The 22,634-nt window shown below is 33.3% G+C and overlaps 2 protein-coding genes and 1 pseudogene across 5 annotated transcripts; 2 read left to right on the forward strand and 1 right to left on the reverse strand.

Annotated features, from left to right (window-relative positions):
- Positions 1 to 3,417: 3,417 nt before the first annotated feature.
- LOC120271885 (60S acidic ribosomal protein P1-like) lies at positions 3,418 to 4,971 on the reverse strand. 3 transcript variants are annotated; one of them, XM_039278567.1, is made up of 5 exons: positions 4,788 to 4,971; positions 4,571 to 4,694; positions 4,378 to 4,470; positions 4,238 to 4,293; positions 3,418 to 3,634 (listed from the first exon to the last, which is right to left on the reverse strand). In XM_039278567.1, exons 1-4 carry the CDS (start codon positions 4,851 to 4,853, stop codon positions 4,238 to 4,240), a joined length of 339 nt encoding a protein of 112 aa, XP_039134501.1. In that variant the 5' UTR covers positions 4,854 to 4,971; the 3' UTR covers positions 3,418 to 3,634. The 3 variants fall into 3 exon arrangements, with proteins under 3 accessions (XP_039134501.1, XP_039134500.1, XP_039134499.1); XM_039278566.1 differs by having other exon boundaries at positions 3,418 to 3,612; positions 4,216 to 4,293; XM_039278565.1 differs by lacking the exon at positions 3,418 to 3,634 and having other exon boundaries at positions 4,063 to 4,293; positions 4,788 to 4,970.
- A 5,041-nt stretch (positions 4,972 to 10,012) lies between these two features.
- On the forward strand, positions 10,013 to 16,770 carry LOC120272329 (serine/arginine-rich splicing factor SR34A-like). 2 transcript variants are annotated; one of them, XM_039279143.1, is made up of 15 exons: positions 10,021 to 10,122; positions 10,792 to 10,835; positions 10,902 to 11,194; positions 11,307 to 11,416; positions 12,823 to 12,888; positions 12,969 to 13,043; positions 13,128 to 13,248; positions 13,379 to 13,425; positions 13,498 to 13,555; positions 14,087 to 14,136; positions 14,216 to 14,272; positions 14,705 to 14,778; positions 14,881 to 14,961; positions 15,099 to 15,135; positions 16,521 to 16,770. In XM_039279143.1, exons 4-14 carry the CDS (start codon positions 11,330 to 11,332, stop codon positions 15,124 to 15,126), a joined length of 744 nt encoding a protein of 247 aa, XP_039135077.1. In that variant the 5' UTR covers positions 10,021 to 10,122; positions 10,792 to 10,835; positions 10,902 to 11,194; positions 11,307 to 11,329; the 3' UTR covers positions 15,127 to 15,135; positions 16,521 to 16,770. The 2 variants fall into 2 exon arrangements, with proteins under 2 accessions (XP_039135076.1, XP_039135077.1); XM_039279142.1 differs by lacking the exon at positions 10,902 to 11,194 and having other exon boundaries at positions 10,013 to 10,122.
- Positions 16,771 to 17,811: 1,041 nt separating this feature from the next.
- Positions 17,812 to 22,331, forward strand: LOC120272320 (annotated as a pseudogene).
- Positions 22,332 to 22,634: the final 303 nt, after the last annotated feature.

Consider the following 22,634-nt stretch of genomic DNA (forward strand, 5'->3'; position numbering starts at 1 on the left):
ATATATATATATGACAAAATATTTTTTAAATTTATAAATGTTCATAAATAAATGATCCTCTCATACATCCATCATCTCCCATAAAACATCCGCCAACAAACATTTTACCATATATTCTTTTATAATGAAACCAGTATTTCCAAAGTAGAAACTCTGGTGGCCTTTAAATTTTGTTTACCTTTATTATTTAAAAAAATTAATGAATACTGAATATATATTTATTATAAAAAAAAAAATTAGTTAGCTTGGAAGCGCTTCAACTTTGGACGAAATGAGCAAAAATTGAACGTTTCTGTCACCACTTTCAGGGATATTGTCCTTTGTATGATTTTCAAGCAATCAAGGAGAATCACAAATTACATTTGTCCAAGGCTGCTATTAACTCAACACCATATATCAAAATATACATACATATATAGACAATACATCTTCTATGAATATCCATAAATAAAAAATCTATGAAACGTCCAATTATCAACCGTTAAATCATGATCCAATCGGACCGACATTGATAAACATTAATTACTGTTTTAAATAGTAATTATTGTATATATTACTGTAGTAATTACTATTTATCAATGTTGACCTTTGGATCAAGATTCAATGACTGATAATAGACATCCATCGAAAAATGGTCCTCATATATAGATTAACTAAACACCGCAAAACATCCATACCAATGGTCAAAACAGGCCATCTCCAGCTATATACAATAGTGACATGACAATAGCCTTCAATTAATCCTTAATATCATTGGCGGGTTTAACATAACATTAAAAACTGAAAAATACTTTTGTTCTCTTCTCTCTACTTCTGTGTTAAAATATATATATATATATATATATAAGGGAAAAAGAAAAAGGAAACAATCATGATATATGTTTACCAAGAAAAAAAAAAGACATAATTGATATGATGAGGGATACACCAATGACCACCTATTATTCCTACATCAAGACACCACAAGCTTTAAAGGTCTTTCAAAAACAAAGAAAATATCAAGTGGAAATCATTTCAAAACTCCTCTGCACACTCACAAGACAACAAAGTCATCAGCAACCATTTTGGAATGCACAAGAGAACAAGCAATCAAATTATTCCACCAAATTTTATAGGATTAGCTTTTCTGATGAACATCTATAACTGCTTTCACAGATAGACTCCAATCAGTTTCTCATTATCAAGTGCTGCTCTGGTAGACAAAAAAATTGATTTACCCAAAGAAAGTTGAAGTATTACTGATCTTTCATATATTTTCTCACTATCAGAAAATATATAAAAGATCATTGGGCCAGGCAGGTTCTCCATAATAATTATGCCCCATTCCTTTGGCCAATTTAGCTCTCAATACAGGATCATTTAAATCAGGTTTCTTTGTTATTGGGATAGATGAATTCTTATGGATCCATCCCCCGAAGGAACCGGACATGATAATTTTTCATCATCCGGCTCGAGCAAGAATCAAAGGAATAACAGAAATGGATTCATATGATGAAATATATATTTCATACATATCCACACACATAATATATAATGACTCAAGATTTACCAAATTCAATTTGCAAACAACTATTCATTGCTCAGTTCTTAAAAGTAAATGCTCAATATCCAAGTAGGCTTAGTAATTTGATTTTTTATCATATTATCATATTCGTCCAATTCAAATACATGTGAAATATGTACCCACTTTCTTTTACTTTATATTGGATTCGTAATAGAAAATAAGGATGTTGATAAAATGTGAATCAATGGGTTCTAATAATTCATGAAAGATATTATCATATTCGTGCAATTCAATTATATGTGAAATATATACCTTTTTCTTTTACTTTATATTAATATTTAGGGTATAAAGTTTTTTGTTCGAATCCTTTCATTTCAATTCGAGTAATTGGTTGGTCATACAATAAATATACTATATATACTATAATAGTAGTGTACTATTTGATGAAAAAAAAAGAACAAAGGAAGGTTTTGTTTTATTTATTTTTGTATAGATTGTATAGATTGTATAGATTTAGATTGGGGAAGCCTTTTTTTTCTTATCCAAAATATTAAAAAAATAAACAAAAGAATGAATGCATCCAAGAAACACCAAACAAATAAAATAATTAAGACAAATGAAGATCGATCACTATTGAAATTAAAGTTTATAGGCTGATACCTTCAATGGCAATAAATCACTAACATTTACAAGTCAAACTATGAATATACTTCCATGGCAGCAACTGCTTGTATATACCTCAGCTCACTTGTCCAACATATGAATCACACCATATGTATAAAAATAGTACTCGGAAAAAAAAACAGACAAACGGATTAAACAAAACAAAATAAAAAAAACAACGCACCATCTAATCTGCTAACAATATGAAAAGCATACAGCCACCAAAATACCACAAATTCTGCAATCATGCCATCATAGTTGAGATTAGGTAAATTGAATCTGAATCAAAATCTCAAAAAGAGAAAAATTAGTTAAGACTACTGCTACTATCATTTGCTAGCCAATCTCACATAGGCCCCAATCTCCAGGGGACCTGACCCGACGGGGACGGGGATTCCCCGAATCCCTCTCCCGTGGGGGTGGGGCCGGAGGCCAATCCATCCCTCGTAACCTAAACGGGGACAGGGGCGGGAAATCCCCTCATCGCCCCATAGGGATCCCTGACACGATTAATATATATATATATATATGTATAATTTTTCCCAACATTCAAAAATTCAAAGGCCTAAATAATGATATAAAAAACTCTAATTTTAATTTAATTGGACTAATCACATAAAGTATTTATTTTAAAAAATAACAATTAAAATTAGATACAAGAGGTTTTACATAAATTCAAAAGCCTAAATACATTTGTTAAGTTGTTGTTATATTTGATTGTAATGACATACTAACTATTTGTATGAATTCCAAATTTTATGTTTTGCTTTATATTGACAACCATTTGGAGAATTTTTTTAAAGTGTTTAAATGTTGGTTTAATAAGTTTGTTGAGCTCTATGTTGAGTAGTTGTAATGTTATCATATTTTTATGTATATATGTATATATCTATATAGAGTTGTTTTCATCTCCTAAATGTAATAATATGTTTGCAAATAGAAAATCCCCATTGGGATCCCCTGCGGGAGGGATCCCACTGGGGACTCGGGATGGGGAAGCAAATTTTCCCCCATCGGGAATCGGGGATTCCCCGTCCCCCGCCCCCGCCCCCATTACCACCCCTAATCTCACACATGTTAAAAGGTTTAGGCATGACAGACTTTAATCAGGGAACAATGCACAAAAGGCTCATCTTCAGCAAAACATCAAGTCACAGATATACTATTTCATCAACCAAAGCACTCCCTTTACCATGATAGGATTTTGTTAACCAATGTATAACTGAAACACAAAACACAAACAGCAAATATGAACTAAGGCAGGCATAGTTCTTATCAAAGTAACAAACACATTCATTGTTAACACATTCAACCAAATTTAACCATTCTGACAAAATCACAGAAGCATTTGATGCCTCCACCAGATAGGAACTCAAAGTAACATCACATAATGACTAGAAATTAGAAAAGGGAAAAACTTTGAAGACAATGATAAAATACCTAATCTCTGACTGGAAGAATGTAGGCCTAATCAAACAAACTGAATCCTATATAGAGTTGTTTTCATCTCCTAAATGTAATAATATGTTTGCAAATAGAAAATCCCCATTGGGATCCCCGCGGGGAGGGGATCCCACCGGGGATCGGGATGGGGAAGCAAATTTCCCCCATCGGGGAATCGGGGATTCCCCGTCCCCTGCCCCCGCCCCCATTACCACCCCTAATCTCACACATGTTAAAAAGGTTTAGGCATGACAGACTTTAATCAGGGAACAATGCACAAAAAGGCTCATCTTCAGCAAAACATTAAGTCACAGATATACTATTTCATCAACCAAAAGCACTCCCTTTACCATGATAGGATTTTTGTTAACCAATGTATAACTGAAACACAAAACACAAACAGCAAATATGAACTAAGGCAGGCATAGTTCTTATCAAAGTAACAAAACACATTCATTGTTAACACATTCAACCAAATTTAACCATTCTGACAAAATCACAGAAGCATTTGATGCCTCCACCAGATAGAAACTCAAAGCAACATCACATAATGACTAGAAATTAGAAAAGGGAAAAACTTTGAAGACAATGATAAAATACCTAATCTCTGACTGGAAGAATGTAGGCCTAATCAAACAAACTGAATCCCATATCATCATCGCTCTCTTCTTTAGGTTCTTCCTGCAGTGGCAACAAACGATAGCAATGAGCACCAGTAGAAATAAAAATCTGAATTTTATTACTTCGAAATGAAAAACTTCACCTTTTTTTCTCCTCCACGGGGGCAGCAACAGGTGCAGCACCACCAGCCGAGCCACCAGCAGGAGCCGCAGCAGCAGCAACCGGAGCACCTCCTCCGCCTGAACCCAAATTGAGAAGACACGGAAGCATCCAGCTAATAAAAAATTAGGCCCTGCTAAAAAAAAGGAAGAAAAAAGAGAAGATTAGATTGGAACAAACCGGATCCGACGCTGGCAATGAGATCATCGACGCTGCGCTTCTCGAAGAGCTTAGCAAAAAGTGGAGGCCAGTAGGGATCGACGCTAACGTTCGCCGCCTCCACTAAAGCGGAGATCTTGTCGGCCTACGATAAAAACATGAAACCCAAATCAGATCGAGATCTTAATCCCATAAACACCGAAAAAAATCAAATGATCAAATGAAGAAGAGAAAGTACCGTGATGGGGATGTTGTCGTCGTGGAGGATGACGGCGGCGTAGGCGCAGGCGATGTCTGCAGCCATTTTCGAAGCGATCGAGAGATCTGAGAGAAGAGAAGGCGATGGAGGAGCGTAGGGCAATGCTCAAGACTTGGCGGCGATCGACAAAGGACAAAGGGCTTTATCTTTATACGAGGGGGGTTCTTATGGCCACTGAGCTAGGGTTTTGGAGATGGATAATAATAGTAATAATAATAATAATAATAATAATAATAATAATGTATACAGCTACTAGAATATTTCAAAGAATAAATTTAAATATTTTTTACAATTTTAAGTTTTATTTATATTATGTAATTAATTATTGGATAACCCAATAATATGAGGTAATGGTTCGAATCCTTCCTCCGGTAGTTTCACCCCTTCAGAATTGTAGACCTAATATAAACTATATTTATTTGTCAACTAATCCAGCCACTGCTGCATGGTCTCTACTACCACACCAGCCCCGTCAGTAACTTTTAGTCGCCTCCTCCACTCTTCGAGCCACTATTGTGTCAGTCGCGGTCTTTGTTGCCGCACCTTTCCATCCGTCGTGCCAAACAGGCAAAAACATTGAATAATCCTAATTAGTCAATATCCATGTGTCATACAGACGAAATCAACAAAATTGATTCAACTGCCGCTACTACTAAAAAAAAAAATTTACAACCAATATGCCCTTTCCATATCTAGGAGCAAAATACATAGTATTTAGGATGACAAAACTAAGATTGAAAACCAAATGAATTTGGAATCCCAACAATGTTGAAACGGAATGCGCTTTCCATCACCTCCGTATAATTATATTTGCACCATAAAGGCTTTTGATGTTGGTGAAAAAAATCTCTTTCATGTCTTTGTAATTATACTGCCTCCTATGAACTTTCCAAAGTTATTTTGCAAGGTTACTACCAAAAACAAATATTTAGAGTCTCTAAGCTATGGTTAACCATAATTTTGCCTTTACTTTTAGTGTTATCATAATTTAAGATAAAAAAATATATATGAAAAGAAAAGAGAATCATGAAAATTTAAAAAAACAAAAAAATTATAAAATTTCAATTCATAAAATTTTTTATATAAAATGAACAAGTCACTATTATTTGCATTGTTTATTATGCATAATAAATATCAATTAAAAAATAATATTAGAAAAATAATGTTATTTAAAAAAATCATGTAAACAAAATTAATAATCATTGAAGCTTATGGAAAAGCTAAGGAGCGTTTGAGGCTTATGTAGCCAAAGATATTTCTTATGGGTGACTGGAATATTCGTTATTTAAGAAATGGTTTACATCACCGTCTGTTGAAGCAATCAATTAACCTTCATATTGATAAATTGTTAGGATTGAGTAGGAGAAACGAGATGACAAGAAGTTGGTGCAAGATCAAAGTCACGTTGTTGTTGTTGTTGTTGTTTTGTTTTTTTTTCGGTGAGGGGCATCTGATTTAATGTTGTTTTCATCTCAATAGTAACAGACATCATCTTTTTTTTTTCATATTTTTTATTTTGTATATATAATTGTGAAAAATCTCATAATTCATATGCATGTTACTTTTGTGTATTATTAGCTGCATGTGATGATGCATTCTTCTCATAAATCCCTCAAGTCTTAGTTTCAATATTAATTAATATATTAATATATTTGAAAACCCTAATAAGTTAGAAATTGTTGAGCTAATAAATTCAAATACAATTGTTAAAATTTACTTTTTGTCCCCACTACCATCTAACGACAAAATCGGTACTCTTATCTCTCTCCTCTACACAAAATAGAATATAATAGTATCATACATATAATACTATAATTACTTTTAAAACCCTAGCAATTGAAAACCTTTGATGTGGAGAAGATTTGCCTAGTAATAATAATAGTAATAATTACCTTTTTTCACGGCTCTCATGGTCACCGTGAGGTTGGAAAGTCCCGGTCAAATTCTTTGAAGATTGATCAGTAGTCTTGTGTGACCAATTTCTGAGAGATGACTGGGAAGTTCCGGCCTCCACGTCACATAATTAACTCGATTAATCACCCAATTGACCTATCTGCGAAATAAAATTAAGTTAAATGACTATTTTGATGCCAAATCAAACCTCAATAACCAAAAAGAAATAACACCAAAAGTTAAATAATTTAATTAAAAAAATTAACCATTGTTGAGAAGTATATGATATGAAATAGACATTCTTAGGTATAATTCCCTAAATAGTCATTTTATTTTTCCAAACTTGTCTTTTTAATCCCTTTTACTTTGAACTATAACCTTTAGGTCTCTCTGCACTTTTAATTTAGCCATGTTAATCCCCCTAAATCCTAAACCCTAATCCTAAACCATTAAACATAGGGACTGACATGGCTCATTTAAACCTAGTAGAGGGACTAAAATGCTATAATTTAAAGTGAGAGACTAAAAATGTAAGTTTGAAAAAACAGAAGGACTATTTAAAAAATTATAACGACATTCTTTTTTATCACTAGTACATATTATTTAAAGGATGTGGGTGGTAAAAACTATGAGTGTCTTTATCGGTCGTTAACTAAAAAAATATTCATTTTCGCCCTTAATATAGACAAACATGTTCAATCTAGTTCTAAACAAATTTATTCATATGATTTGTGAACCAATTGTATATGCCATAATAAATATCAGGGCATTTTAGTTTTTTTATCCATCTACCAAGAATATTTTGTGGATCAACATCTGAGTGTTTTTTTTGTTTTGAACTTTCATTATTGGCAGTTAACGATTATAGTATAAATCTTCTAATTTATTACAGTTAATGACTATCCAGTATAAACTCTATTTTAATAAATTTTAACTTAAAAAATTTATTAAAAGAAATATATATACCCATGTAATCTAGAAAATCACATCATAGAATATATATAAAAAAAAACTCAGTCTTTATTTTGCAAAACTCGAAAACTATGTAAATTTTTTTTTCTTAATATTTTAAGGAGAAACTTACGAAGGATTTTTCCCCATCAAAACTCAATAATCTCATGTGATATATGAAAAAACTGTTGTAAAAACATCACATATTGTTTGAAATTGACCTAGTTTAGAAGTGGTTTGAATATAAGTATGGGGATATTTAATTCTATTTTTCATACATATCTTTATACATTTAAAAAAATATTTATAAATAAATTTTATAAAACAACTATCATGATTATTGTTAACATGATAAGTTGAAAACATTACCCAACTACAGCACGCTGACAAGAATTCCTTTTCACGAGTAAATATATTTTGAAATACTTTTTACAGATTTGTAGAGTAGAAAAGAAAAGGCTTGGAATAATTAATTTGAAAAACATGAATTAAGCATCTAAGTTCATAAACACATTTCAATTGTCACTGAACTATTATCCTTTTTCAATTAAAACGTTGCAATTTATGCTTAAACAGTAAATAAAATTAGTAAAATTGGAATGATGTGATAGTGATAAAATGAAAATTATTAAATTTTTTTATTGATAAATATGAACAAGTAACGAATTTATTTTATTTATTTTGACTTGTCTCAAATTCTTTTATAAATTATTTTTATTTTTTGTTTTTTTATTAAAATTAAAAATCATTTTATGATATAATTTTCAACATAGGGAAGAGAAGAGAGTGGGCCGGGATAGATAATAATTTCTAGTGTAAGGCTTACTAAGAAAACGAAATAATGGTTATGGTTGATGTGCAACCACAAGACTCCATTATTATGAAATTGTAAATCTTTGTAAACCAATAAAAAAAGTACTGTTTAATAAAAAAAGTCAACCATTGGATAGCCCAATGGTATGACATCAAAGTGTAAGAGGGAGGTCATGGGTTCAAATCTCTCCCCCAACAGTACTGTTCACCGTACTGTTTATACACTGTCCATTCGGGATTTTTATACTATTCTCATAATGTACATATACTGTACATCCGGGTTTCAATCTGTTTATATTCATAAAAAAAGGCGTTTGTCGTCTATTATTAAAAACCAATAACCAGAAGACAACAAACATATATCTAATAAAATTATTTGATATATTCCATTGAAACATATTTATTTAATTAAATCATAACTATAGTTAATAAAACTATAATATACAATATTTTAAAAATTAAATTTCAAAATAATTTATTATATTATTTTAGGAAAAAATAATTAATTTATGCATGATAAAAAAAGTTAAAAAAACAATTTATCAAATTGATGAAAAAAATTAAAGAAACAATTTTATATAACGCATAAAAAAGAGTAAAAATATTATGTAATTAAACTCTTAATAGAAGATATAAAAACTAATTTTCATCTTTATTCAAAGGTACTCAATCAATACTCATTAAGTAATCACATAACAATTCAGCTCATTGAAATACTTCAAGAAATCACCAAAAGCTAGTTGCTAATTCAATAAAAATTAGATATGATATTCAGTAAAATTCCTATATGGAGACACTAACAATCAAATACAAGTATTACTGATCATCATTCATCAAACCACAACAATCAAAATCCATGAAATTCAGGAAAAGAAATGCAGAATTTAACAAATTTGACAGATGAGAACAATCTCATAGAAACAACCAGTAATTAAATGCAAAAAGTACTGAAAAACGTTAATTTCAGAAACCCAAGATAATTAGCAACCTTGTCTCCTTGCTCTCAATAACCTTGAGAGAAACTAGAGCCTTCAACTTCCATTTCCAGCCTAGATAAATATGTTTTAAATATTTAGATAAAATTTTTAAAGATAAAACCTCACTAGATAAATATCATCAACATTCTCTCTTCCAGATTTTATATATAACACTGGATTTATTTATTTTTTTAAAACTAAAAAATTACACTAGTATTAAACAATCATATTCAAGAGATGTGTGTCATTGTATTAAGATACATCATACATCTCGTCTCGACTTTTATATAAAAGAATCCTACGACATCACTATACTTGGTGTCTTACAATATGCCATATTGGGCATTAAATTTTCCGAATGTAATAGTGAGGTCAGTGGTACCATATCAAAGGGGGGTTTTTAACAAGTCACTAACTCGATGACATTGAGTTAAAAAAAAACCATCAAATTTTAAGATTTTTTTAATATAAGACTTATATTTATTTATTTATTTATTAAAGTGAAACCCACATGTTACTTGACTCGACCAGTTAACACTGGTCGGGTTCGGTCGGAGGGCATACAACGTGAACGAATGAGAAAGCGCATCCCAATTCCCCAAATCCCTCAACCTAATTCGTGGAATCCCTCCCCACTGAAGCCCCTTCCCTTCTCCGCTTCCCGATCTCTCCGAGTCTCGGTATGTTCCTTCTTCGATTCTTTCATCCTTCATGGTTTTCTTCCGATTTTTGCTCGAGATCTTATGTGTTTGATTCATCATCTTGTTGTATGTGCGTGTGTGTGTGTGTGTGTGTGTTTTTCAAATGTTTGGTCGCCGTTGCTGTGATAATATAAAATTTCGATTTGAAGTTTAGACTCTCAATTCCCAAAGCGAAGATCATGTTTTACTTCATCGTACTATGTTGTTTTATCATGGAATCTGCTTCGTTTATTTTGTTTTTAGGGTTTGTTACGATTGAAGGAGAACAGAGGAACAATACGAATGAAAAATGTATTCAAAGCATTTCAATTTGTTTTCTTTCCATAAATTTTAGTACTTAGAAAAAGAAAAAAACACTCTGATGGAAGTAAAAGAAAGGTGTTGATCTTTTGTGTTTATTTTTATTTTTTTCTGTTCGACAAATTAGACAGTAAAAAAAAAAGTTCCTTTTGTGCTGTAACCATGATTCCTTGGTTTTGAAGAATAATCTAAGAGCAATACCAATTTATTGATCTGAAAGTGACCACTGTTGACTGCCACTTATTTTAGCTATCTCACACGTTTTCTTTCAAGGTTATTTTTGTATCTCTTCTAACTGGCATGCTAACACTGAAGCAGACTAATTTCTGTGGCTTACTATTTTTGCAGGTGTTCATTTTTGTTGTAGTGCTGTTCGAAGAAGCTTAACTGAGGTAAATAGATAAATCCTTTGTAACCCTTCTCGTGTCTCGTGACAAAACATACTTTCTTTATGATAGATGAAAAGGGCTGGAACAAATAGGAGCTTTGCAGCTGTTGATAGGGCTATAGAGGAGTGGGAGAAGTCATTGTGGACTTGTAGTTTTTTTTGTAGAGGAGATTTTCGCATTCTGAGTGGAGCGTAACCTTCAAAATCTTAAAGATGATGAATTGTTGGACAAAATATTCAATTATTTGTAGCAATGGAGCTTATTGGAGAGTACAAGCCATGGAGCTTGTGGAGCACCATTCAGATCAAGAAGTGATCTCTTGGTTTGCTACATGGTTTTATGTTTTGTATGGCTCTTAATAGGCATGGTTCATTTTCCAAACACAGTGATTTTCTGGATTGATAATTGATTGTTCAACTTTGGCTTTTGTTTATTTGGGCTGCTTTCATGCCTTTTTTTTCCATTTGTCTGCAGGATAATCCATTTTGGGCCCAACCATGAGTGGCCGATTAAGTCGTACCATCTATGTAGGCAACCTTCCTTTAGATATTCGGGAGTCTGAAGTTGAGGATATATTTTACAAGGTACGATTTTCTTCAAATTGAAACTTTTTTTCTATTGTTCCGTGAATAGGTTGTTAATGAATCGAGCTTAGCTTCTGGCTTGGTTTAGCTCATAAAAAAAAATTCAAGCTTATTCAAGCTTAGCTTCTGGCTTGGTGAGCAGATTTGTCATTTGCCTGCTGTACATGCAAACTTGTACAACGTGATTAGAGGGACTGAAACTTTCTCGTAAAATTGCAGTGTTGCCTTCCCATTTTGTAAAGCCATTCACCTAACTTGGTTGGTTGGAGTAGGGGCCGTAGGGCTTGCATATGAAGGAAAATTGCAAAGGGCATTCATATATTCTTCAGGACTTGCACCTTATGTCCCATATCTTACATTATATTGTCTTTTGTTCTTATTTAGTTTTTATCAAGCTCTTAATTTTATATATTTTATAAGAGTGTAACCACCCTGGGACGCATATAAAAGGCAATCTACAGAGGCTTTCATGTTGCCATTGTTTTTCTTTAGCTGTTCTATCCATTTCCCTCACTTCCATTGTTAAAAGTTAGATGCAACTTCAGAGTGTTACCTTATGGTTCTGTATTATATCAGCTAGGGACTAGCCTAATATAATATAAATACATAAGGTAACATTCTTATATATTTAACACAAAGCATCTCTGGTTCATGGATTATACTCTCCAACAACTTTGCTGTACCTATGCTAATTGTCTTTCTTGGCATTCATAATCCCATACCCTTTCATATTTTAACATTATTATTGAATGCTTGTAGGCTGTAGTTTCATAACCATACTATTTCACCTTCAAATGCATTTACACTATAGCCAACCAAAGGAATCATGTTAAAAGTAACAGTCTAAATGCATTCCATGGTCGTATTTATTCATCAGGGGGTGCATGTAAGTTGTGTAGTGCCTATTTTTCTTGGCATTCATAGTCCCATGCCTGTTTGTATTTCAACATTATTATTGAATGCCTGTAGTTTCATAACCATACTATTTCACCTTCAAATTCATTTACACTATAGCCAGCCAAAGGAATCATGTTAAAAGTAACAGTCTAAATGCATTCCATGGTCGTATTCATTCATCAGGGGGTGCATGTAAGTTGTGTAGTGCCTATTTTCAAGCCATTCCCCACAAGTTCTGTGGCATAGATTTAGTTCTTTGGAGAGGTTCCATCAATATGCTCTTGGCATTTTCCACCTATTTCTTTTGCTTATGGTGGATGTAGTATATGACATTCATGATATCATACTAGATGCCTTAAAATATGTTGGAAGAAAAAGACTTCTATTCTGTTTTCCATGTTATAACTGGTTAGTGATTCATGGCCTAGTGCAGTTGATGTTTGATCAAATATATTAAGTGCTATTTTAGAATAATCTCTGTTATTGATCTTTGTTTGTGCTGATTACAGTATGGTCGTATAGTCGAAATTGAATTGAAGAATCCGCCTCGTCCTCCTGGTTATTGTTTTGTGGAGGTACATCTTCTAACTTAAGTCTTTTATGTATTTGTCTGTGTATTTATCCCTTGCTTCATGAGTTGTTTATGATTTTCCAGTTTGAAAGTTCTCGAGATGCTGATGATGCAATTAGAGGTCGTGATGGCTACCTTTTTGATGGCCATCGTTTGAGGGTAAGTCATATTTATTCCTTGTTTTTCATCTCATGATTGCCATCAATAGATTATTATTCTTTTATACCATTGTTTACTCCACAGGTTGAGCTTGCCCATGGTGGTAGAGGACAGTCATCTTCAATAGGAAGAAGTAGCGGCCACGGAAGTGGCCATGGAAGTGGCAGCGGCAAATATGGAGTTTCTCACCGTTCTGAATTTCGAGGTGAATTGGTTTTATGCCTTTTTTACTTCATGTACTCCTATTTGCTTGATTCTTTAACGTTACCGTTTTCACATAAAATAAATTTATTTTCTGCTTTTAAATTTATTTTCTGTTTTTAACTCTTACATAGTGATTGTTCGGGGATTGCCATCATCTGCTTCATGGCAGGATTTAAAGGTTTGAGTTTTCTTACCTGAATGATAGATTTTATTTTTAATTTACAGTTTCTAACTCGTTGCTTTTTTACAGGATCACATGAGGAAGGCTGGCGATGTGTGCTTTGCCCAAGTTTTTCGGGATCGTGATGGTAAGCACTTTTAGAGTTATTGTTAAAATGAAGCTTCCCCAAATTTGAGTAAACTTTGGGATATTGCATAATATCACTTAATCTATTTTGACCATCTTTGCTGTGAGTGATTTATTTTGCCAATAGTTATGTACTAATAAACGTATAAGACTCTCTTACAAACATGAATTGAGATTACAATGTTTTATTGGCTTAAATTCATACTAGGTTCATGCCATGAACATGCTAGTGAACATGATGAAAAGGGTCATTTTTTTCTTTACTTTTATGTATCATAGCCTTCCTATTTTCTAACTCTTGATGATTTCTAGCCTTCTATAAATCCTTTTTGATTGTGGATAAGTGGATTGATTTCGAGTTCTATATAAATTCTTTTCCAGTTTTTCCTTTATTTCCCCTTCTTACTGCTGCTTTGGCTCCTAAGTATTCCACCACTTCAGATGCCTTTGTAGGCTGTTTCAAAATTTTGACAAATCCTTCAGTAACCCTTTGTATTTTAGACATTGTGCTCACACACTGTTTAAATTTTAGGGACTGTTGGCTTGGTTGACTACACTAATCATGAGGACATGAAATATGCGGTGAGTGTCTTTGCCCTGCTTCATTTGTATCAGTATTTTCTGTATGCTATCTTATGTTTTGTGACTTTGTATTCATCAGATACGGAAGCTTGATGACACAGAGTTCAGAAATCCATGGGCGAGGTCTTATATTCGTGTAAGTTTCATAATTACCCATTAGCCCCAATGACCAAACAATCTTGTGTTGCCTCTTGATAATTTTGTTTATGCATTACCAGTCCACATATTTGACGCATCACCTTGATTATTAGTACCATTCCTGAGTAATTTACATTCACCAAGTTGTTTGGAGAAAATTGAATTATTTGGATGTGATAATGCAATGGTTGGTGGGGCATCATGATGTCATTGCCAATTTATCATCAAAGTCTTGCAATAAATTTCTGCTAAAGAATATAATGCGATCATTTATTATGTGGCTATTGATTTGAGAGAAAGCTATCTACTGTTTATACGCTCATTAATTATGGTATTCTTTACTCCTTAATAGACATCTTCTTTTGTGACATAATGAACATTTTAAATAGATTCTTTGTAATCCTAAATAAGCACATTGTTTGCATATTAGGTGAAAATCTATGAGGGGAGTCGAAGCCCAAGCAGAAGTCGAAGCAAAAGCAGAAGTCCCAGAAAGAATAGAAGGTTTGTTTTCTCATTACACTAGTATCTTGTAGCAGTTTTACCTTTGTAGAGGAGCATTTTTTCTCTCTCTCGACTAGTTCCTATCCTATTTACTTTCTGCAGTGATTCGATTGAAAAACCAGTCTCACGATCAGCATCTATTTCTTCTAGATCTCGATCTGCCTCACCAGCGAAAATATCAAGGTATTTGCTTCAGAGTGGTTGCTTATCAACCCTTTAAAACAGATGTCTAAATTTAGTATGTTAGTCTCCTTTATCTATTTCAACAGCTTTATAATGTCCATAATTTATTTTTTTCTTTCTTTCTTTTGGGTTCACAGATCAAGGTCCAGATCGAGATCTGGTTAAATGCTACAGGTAACTTTATATTACTTGGAGTTGTTGACGTTGGATTTTCAATTAAAAGAAGTGCTATCATGAGACTTTTGTTCACATATGATTATACAACTGACGGCTTTTTAAACATTTTTCAAAAACTTGATTTAAATATGTGCTATAAATTTTTGTGACCTACAATTAAATCACAACTCAATTGTTTTCTACTGTAAAAAATGTTTTTCCAACTGCAACTGTGATTTTGATTCAAATATTTATTAAATAGTATATTAACCATCTCAGTTTATCATTAATTTGGTAAATCGTACTATTTGAAAATATCTTTAAGGCCTTAACTTGATTTTATAATTTCTGCTGAAACTGAGACTTAAAGATTGATGAATTAAGTCTTAGTGAAGTCTCATATGATTGCAATAGGCAGATATTTAGTTCTAAGATCTCATATGATTGCTACCATTCATCCCCTACGTGCATTTTTTTTTTCTTCACTTTTTTTAACATTTGATTGAGTTAAATTGATGAAATACTATTAGATCTTTATTTATAGTGTTATTTTAAACATATTCACAAAAATATTCCATGTCATTGGAGTAAACGTGGTGATTTGACTGTTACTCTTGGCTAGTTTCTTACATTAGGGCAAATCCTTCCTTTATCCTCTCTTTTGATTATTGTTCTAATAGTCTTTATGCCATGCGCATTCAAGTGTTGGTAGGTTACCTTGCTGATAATACATTGCTTATCTTGATCCCCAATGCTTGGGATATTTTTGGGACCACTTAAAAAGGCCTGTTGATGTACTGTAGGGCTTCAAACATAATGTGAGCAAACACTTCTCAAAAAAAGAGGGGAATCCTATTCTAATGAAAGTCTTCTTCAAAATGAATAGTGTTCCACTCTGTTGTGCTTGTTGCATTTTCCTCATTCACTTTGGAGTTTTCCAGGTTAAGGGCACCCAAGTAGTTAGTCTTGTTGCCTGACATAAGTAGCTTAAAGTTTGACTTTCCCTTGCTGATAAATGCTGCAGCCCCTTTTTCTTCATGTGATATTTACAGGCATTCATTCTACTCTAGTCACCATAACTTCTTAGTGCATTCCCTCTGTCCATTCTGGGTGGCTGCCATCTGGGTACTATAGAATCACAAAAGAATGATATGGTGTCATTTTCTGCTGCACTAAAAGGATCATGTATTAAAAAAAAATTATCTTTTTTAGGTTTTGATTAGCAGATGTTCAAAAGCATACAATCTGTTTTCTTTACTAACCAAATCTCAGCAACTCTTTTGTAATGTGTAATATTTTTATTATGTTACTTAAAAATGCTTATATATATATATATATATTTTTTTTTTCTATAATTCTCTTAATTTGTTGTATACTTTCTAATTGCTACTCTAATTCCACAGATTATGGTTCATCAATGGACAAAGTTCTCCAGCAAATCTTCAGTTCTTAGTCTTATTTAACTATGGATTTTCCTAAGCATGACATGTATTACTTGTTCTTCTTCAACATATTGAATTATCTTCCCAAATTGTTCCTACTAATTGTTGCAGTAACTTGACTTCCTTCTTTCTAAACTGGTGCTACAAATAATGTGAAGACTTAATCTTCCTGCTCTCTTTGCTATTAAGACATTATTGGAACTTTTGCCAATTCCTTTTTTGATGCTAAGCGGTTTTAGTGTTGCCACTGTTGACTTTGTATGGAAGTTCAGGGCTAATTTATTTTTCTCACATGCTATCTAATAACTTTTTTTGTTCTTTTCTTTCAACTGTTTGCCCATTTCTGGCATACCACCATCACCTCTCTTTATCTGTACTACAGCATCCACTTTTAAGCACCCTTTTTTTTTATATATACATATATAACATATATGCTTAGTTTGCTGCACTTTATTAGAAGAAAATAACATGAGATCAGTTCTTGAGCGGTAGCAATAAATCAAAAACTTTATGACAGAAACCACTTTGATAAATTGAAACTTAGATTCATTTATGTAAGCTCAGTTTAAACTCTTTTAAGTAACATTTATGGTTAGTTTCTTAATTTATTAATCTGGAGTTAAAATAGATTTGTGTCACTCTTTTCCATGATGATGATGATGATCATCATCGAAATGGCAGATCGCCGCCTGGCGTTTCTGACAACCTGCGATAATGACAATTTCTAAATGAAACCATGAAATGATACACATGAAAATTACCTTCTTACGTGTAACTCGTTGATTTGCAGTTGATGGTCCGAAGCTCGAGTCAAGAATTGGAGTCAACTTTTTAAGTACCAACCAAACAAGACTTCTTCGCACTTATCCCCTTTCATTTAATTTATTTACAAATCAACTTTCACTAATCTCTAAATTATTTTAATGAAGATGTCATGTAAATATTTTATTTAAGCTCAAACTAATATATCACTTAGTTTTTTTGAGGTTACATTCTTTACTCTATATGTATATGTACTTTTTAAAAAAAGTAAAAAAATAAGGAAACTACGCAGGGGGTTAATTACAAAAAATCCCTGATGAGAAAAGCAAGAAGGTCGTCGACGTGGCAGAAGAACACGAGACCCATACATGATGCGCGTGCCCATTCCATACATAACAGCCAATAAAAAATTGCCACGTATGCATCCGGCGCATGTGCATCACGGCATGAGAAGAAGGCAAGGAAGAAGCCTTTCATATATACATAGGCTTGAGATTTTGTTCCCATTCGAGAACCAGAGAACGAAAAGAGAGAGAGAGAGAACGAGAGAGAAGGGAACGGAGTCTCCGATGAGCTCTTCCCTCTTCTCTCAGACCTAAACCTTCATCTCTCTCTCGCGTTTCCTTCAAAGTTGGCCTGAATCCTGATCCCAAAGGCTTCTCCATGGCCGTCGTTGAAAACCTGACCGGCGGCTCCGATCATGGGTTGAGTGCTGGGCCGTCTCATGGCAGGGATGACCGTGATGTGAGGGAATTGCAGGAATTGATGTCGAAGCTTAATCCGATGGCGGAGGAGTTCGTTCCGCCGTCGCTGATGGCGAAATCCGGCGCTGTGGATGGTGGATCTCGGTTTGATGGTGGAATTGGCAATGGGGTTGGGGGTCGAAGGGTGAGTGGTTTGTTTTCGAGGGTTGGATTTTTGTTACGTTTGTTTTTAGGGTTAGGGTTTTCTCCGGGTTTTTGAATCTGATCTTTGCTTTGTTTTAGCGGAAGACTGGTTATGCCCCAGGGAGGTCGCGGGTGAACAATCGGACTACAAAAGCTCAGAAAGACTCTGCGATTCGGAAGACTGTATACGTTTCAGACATTGATCACCAGGTATATGTATTTTGTTTAGTTTTTGGTTCTTGATTTTAATGCTTTCCTCTCTTTACTAAGTTTTTGCAATTGTATTCTGACGGATTGGTTTTGAGATTATTTAATTTTTTTTTTTTTGGGCTGTTGTTAATTTTTTTGTTGGAAGAGTTTTGTTGAAAATGTTTTCAAGAATGTGTAGAGGGGATTTAAGGGGTGAGAAATGACTTCAGTTGTATCTGAAGAAGATGTTAAGATTATTGTTTCTTAAAAAAAATTGATGTGGTTGCTCTGCTTGATATTGAAATTTGTACTAAGGAAATTCGGTTCATTAGCTCCATATTTTACAAATTCGGCATTGATGGGCCAATAGGCATGCATTTGGAGAATGAAACTGTGAGATAAGAATGGTAGACATGCAATTTAATGTTTAATCAATAAAAAGAGTTCAAACTGTTCAAATCAGATTATGATTGACTAAATGATGATATATTTTAGGCCTCACGATGGGTGTGAGCTTTTGATGCTTTCAATTTTGTCCATGTTTTAAATTATTGTATAGTGACGATGCGCGCGAATGGCATAATAATATTTACTAAACGCATAATTTTGTATTTTTTTTCAATTTGGCATCTGAAAACAGAGGCTGGTTAGTGCATGTTCTGACAGATGAATTTTATGTTTCCCTTCTTTGACCCTTAATTTATAAAGCTTGTATTCGTGTGACTTTTCAACTAAATAATGCGTATAAATGATTAAAAATGTCTGAGTTTTGAGTAACTCAGCCTGTGAGTTTATTTTTTTCAAGAATTCTTTTCAATTTGAGATGATTAGTTGTGTTTTGATAAGTTTATTATTTCAAAATTATCAGAATATAATAGTACCTTATATCAAGTTATATGTATTTCCTTGTATATATGGGTTGCACCATTGTATGACAAGAATGTTAAGTGGAGCCGGGCAAAGTAAGAAAATAAAAATGAAAGGGAAATGGTTGTTATAAAACAAAACATGTGGCATCTCTTTTGAAGAGTCTAAAGGGGTTGATTCTCAATTATCCGATAACTAAATTGTGGTGATATACCTTGAGCAATTTGATTTGGAAGGCATTTGCTAAAAGTAAATTGCTTGTGTGTTTGAATTCTCTCTCCTGCTTCATACGTTTTTTTACTAGTCATATTACTTTGTTAATATTTTTCTTGAAGATATAATTAAAGCTCTCCCCTCTTTATGTTGGCGTGTTTAAAATTTTTTCTTCTTCAAGGTTACTGAAGAGCAGCTGGCAGCTCTGTTCATTAATTGTGGTCAGGTATGTCCTATGTGAATATCTAATTTGTCCCAGTGGTTTGTGTTTTTGAATTTTTTACCTCCTAATGCAATTTGCTCTCTGCTAAAGGTTGTTGACTGTCGTGTTTGTGGTGACCCCAATTCTGTGCTTCGGTTTGCTTTTGTAGAGTTCACAGATGAGGGTAGACTTCACTCCTAATTGTTGTTTCTGAAATTCTTGCTTTGCTAAGGTGCAATAATTGCTAATTTATCTAATTGGTGATGTGACTTCAGAAGGTGCAAGGGCTGCCTTAAGTCTCTCAGGAACAATGCTTGGATTTTACCCCTAAAGGTGATCCCTTCAAAAACTGCAATTGCACCTGTTGACCCAAAGTTTTTACCAAAGGTAAAAGATGCAGCACTAATTCTGTTTCTTGATAGCAAATGCTTTCGTTTTATCTTCTCTGCTGATGGTTTACTTTTTCATATTGTAAAACCTATCAGGTTTTTTTATCCTGATAATGCATTATTTAGTGCTTCATTGATATAGCTGACTATTAATTTGCCTTTCAGTCTGATGACGAACGTGAGATGTGTGCGAGGACTATATACTGTACAAACATCGATCGGAAGGTAGAATTTGTGTTTGATATTATTCAAAAGCCTACAAGTCATGTGCAATATTCTTTTCTCTAACTTAAATATGTTTCCATTCATTTCATATAGGTTTCTCAGGCAGATGTCAAACTATTCTTTGAGACTGTATGTGGAGAGGTTTGTTATCCCTGTACAAAAATTTCTTTGATCTGAAAATTACAATCTTGTCAGTTCTAAGATGATTTAGTTGATGATTAAATGTATGTCACAAATATTACGGTGTGCAGGTTTATCGCCTTAGACTACTTGGAGATTATCATCATCCCACTCGCATTGCTTTTGTTGAGTTTGTTCATGTTAGTATCTCTAGCTCTGTGCTTTTACAAGTGAGATTTATTTATTATGCTTTTGAACTCTAAACTTCAGTATCTGTTTCTTTTTATTTCTTTGGTCTGGAAAATGAAGTCCACTTACAGATGCAATATCATCTTTATTATTTCTGCAAGAACATCCATTATATAGGTTTTATGGACCTCTTGTAGAAGAAGGAAAAGATAATTGTCTTGTTGCTTAGACTATTGTTTGATGCATCTGATTCTTTCTCATTTACATTTATAACATCATTTTTTAGTCATTAAGTTTCAGGGGCAAGTTCTCTCTGGCAGATGTACTGTGAAGATAATTGTAGTGTAGCCTACAGTGACGTATCTGAAATGTAATATGTTTCCGAGATTGAAATCCCAAATATTTCACCAATAATGGGCTTTTTACTATACAAGTATATTAAGCTTTCTGAAACAATGTGTGATTGTTGGGCATTCATGTTTTTGATTAAATTCTTCTTTGTCAAGCATTTACCTGGAAAATTCAGTATAATTTACTGATGCGACTTATGAGCTTTAGTTTTTATTTTTTAACCATTTGTTAATAGGTGCTTTATGTAATGCTTTTGTTTTGTAGAAGCCCTTCTGTTTTAGCCTGCCTCTAAAATGGTTACACACTGAAAGTGTTTTGGAGAAAAAACTTTTGTTCAAACTTGGATTTAATTAATATTAATCAAATAAATATTTTAAAATTATTTTTTAATTAATGATTTTCATTTGGATAATTAAATCTTCTAAAGAAAAAGTTTGGCAAGTGTACATGGCTGGAGTATTGGGCAGCAATGATACCCTGGTTGTACCTGCATTGCCAAACCTAGCTGGTTAAAGTTTCTCCCCCTCATTCCAGTGAAGTTAGATAATCTTGGCCTTGAAGCAACTTGTTTTGTCTGGTATAAGAATGTTTGCTATATTTCCTTTTCTTCTGTTTGATCTCTTTCTATTATCATTCCTTGCCAACTTCCATCTGCTTGTCTTCTTTTGGCTATTATATTGTGGAAAAATTCTAGAGATGAGTTCTGCCTAAAATTCAAATTTAGCTGAGAGAAAATGTAAAATAGGATTCTCCTATTGCAGGCTGATAGTGCAACCGCCGCCCTCAACTGCAGTGGTGTAGTCTTGGGATCGTTGCCAATAAGGTCTAACACAAAACTACTTGATTTGCTTGTTTCCTTGTGGTATTCTATCTTTCTGGTATCATCCTTTTGCTGACGATTTCATTCTTGTATTTCACAGGGTCAGCCCTTCAAAGACTCCTGTGCGCCCAAACCCCATGAAGACATCAATTCGCCTCCGCGCAACTCGTCCACCTCTGCGTTGACTTTTGCGTGTTTTGCTGTGAGACAATCAATCGACAGCATCTTTAAATATATTATATATATATATATACATATACAAATACAAAGATATTTAAGTATATGTTGTTCCTATGTATGTTCATGTAGTTTCCGATTTTTTATATTTGGCTGATGGATCAGGCAGGCTGTCTAGTCACTGATGTAGAGATGGATGAAACTTCGAGGCTTAAACTTATCTATTTTTCCATGCTAATTTACTCTCAAACTATTTAGTGTCTGATCAGAAGGATATTAAGAACTCTTATTTAGTGAGAATTATTTTCTTGTATTGGACTCTTATAGAATTTACTCTCAGTTTCAGCGCCATGATTTCATAGCTTCTCTTGCTTTGCTAAATCTGTATGGACATTGGACAGTGACTCTTTCAAATAGTTGTTCATATTGATATCTTCTTTGCAGAATACTGAAACCTAGTTTGTCCAAGAATTGTTGGGGATTTGCTTTTGTCTTTTAACCCAAAAGATGTCAGTGGACGATGGTAGTATCCCTATCAGAGAAGAGTAGGATTAATTTGCATATTAGTTTTTCTTGGTTGTTTCAAGTGATGGATGTTACTGTTTGTTTTATTATTGTAGTCATTAGTTTGTGTTTGATATGCAGTTAGCCAATTTCTTTTCCATTCCATTTTTCTCTCCATTG

The sequence above is a fragment of the Dioscorea cayenensis genome, chromosome 11, assembly GCF_009730915.1.
Source record: "Dioscorea cayenensis subsp. rotundata cultivar TDr96_F1 chromosome 11, TDr96_F1_v2_PseudoChromosome.rev07_lg8_w22 25.fasta, whole genome shotgun sequence".
NCBI lineage: Eukaryota > Viridiplantae > Streptophyta > Magnoliopsida > Dioscoreales > Dioscoreaceae > Dioscorea > Dioscorea cayenensis.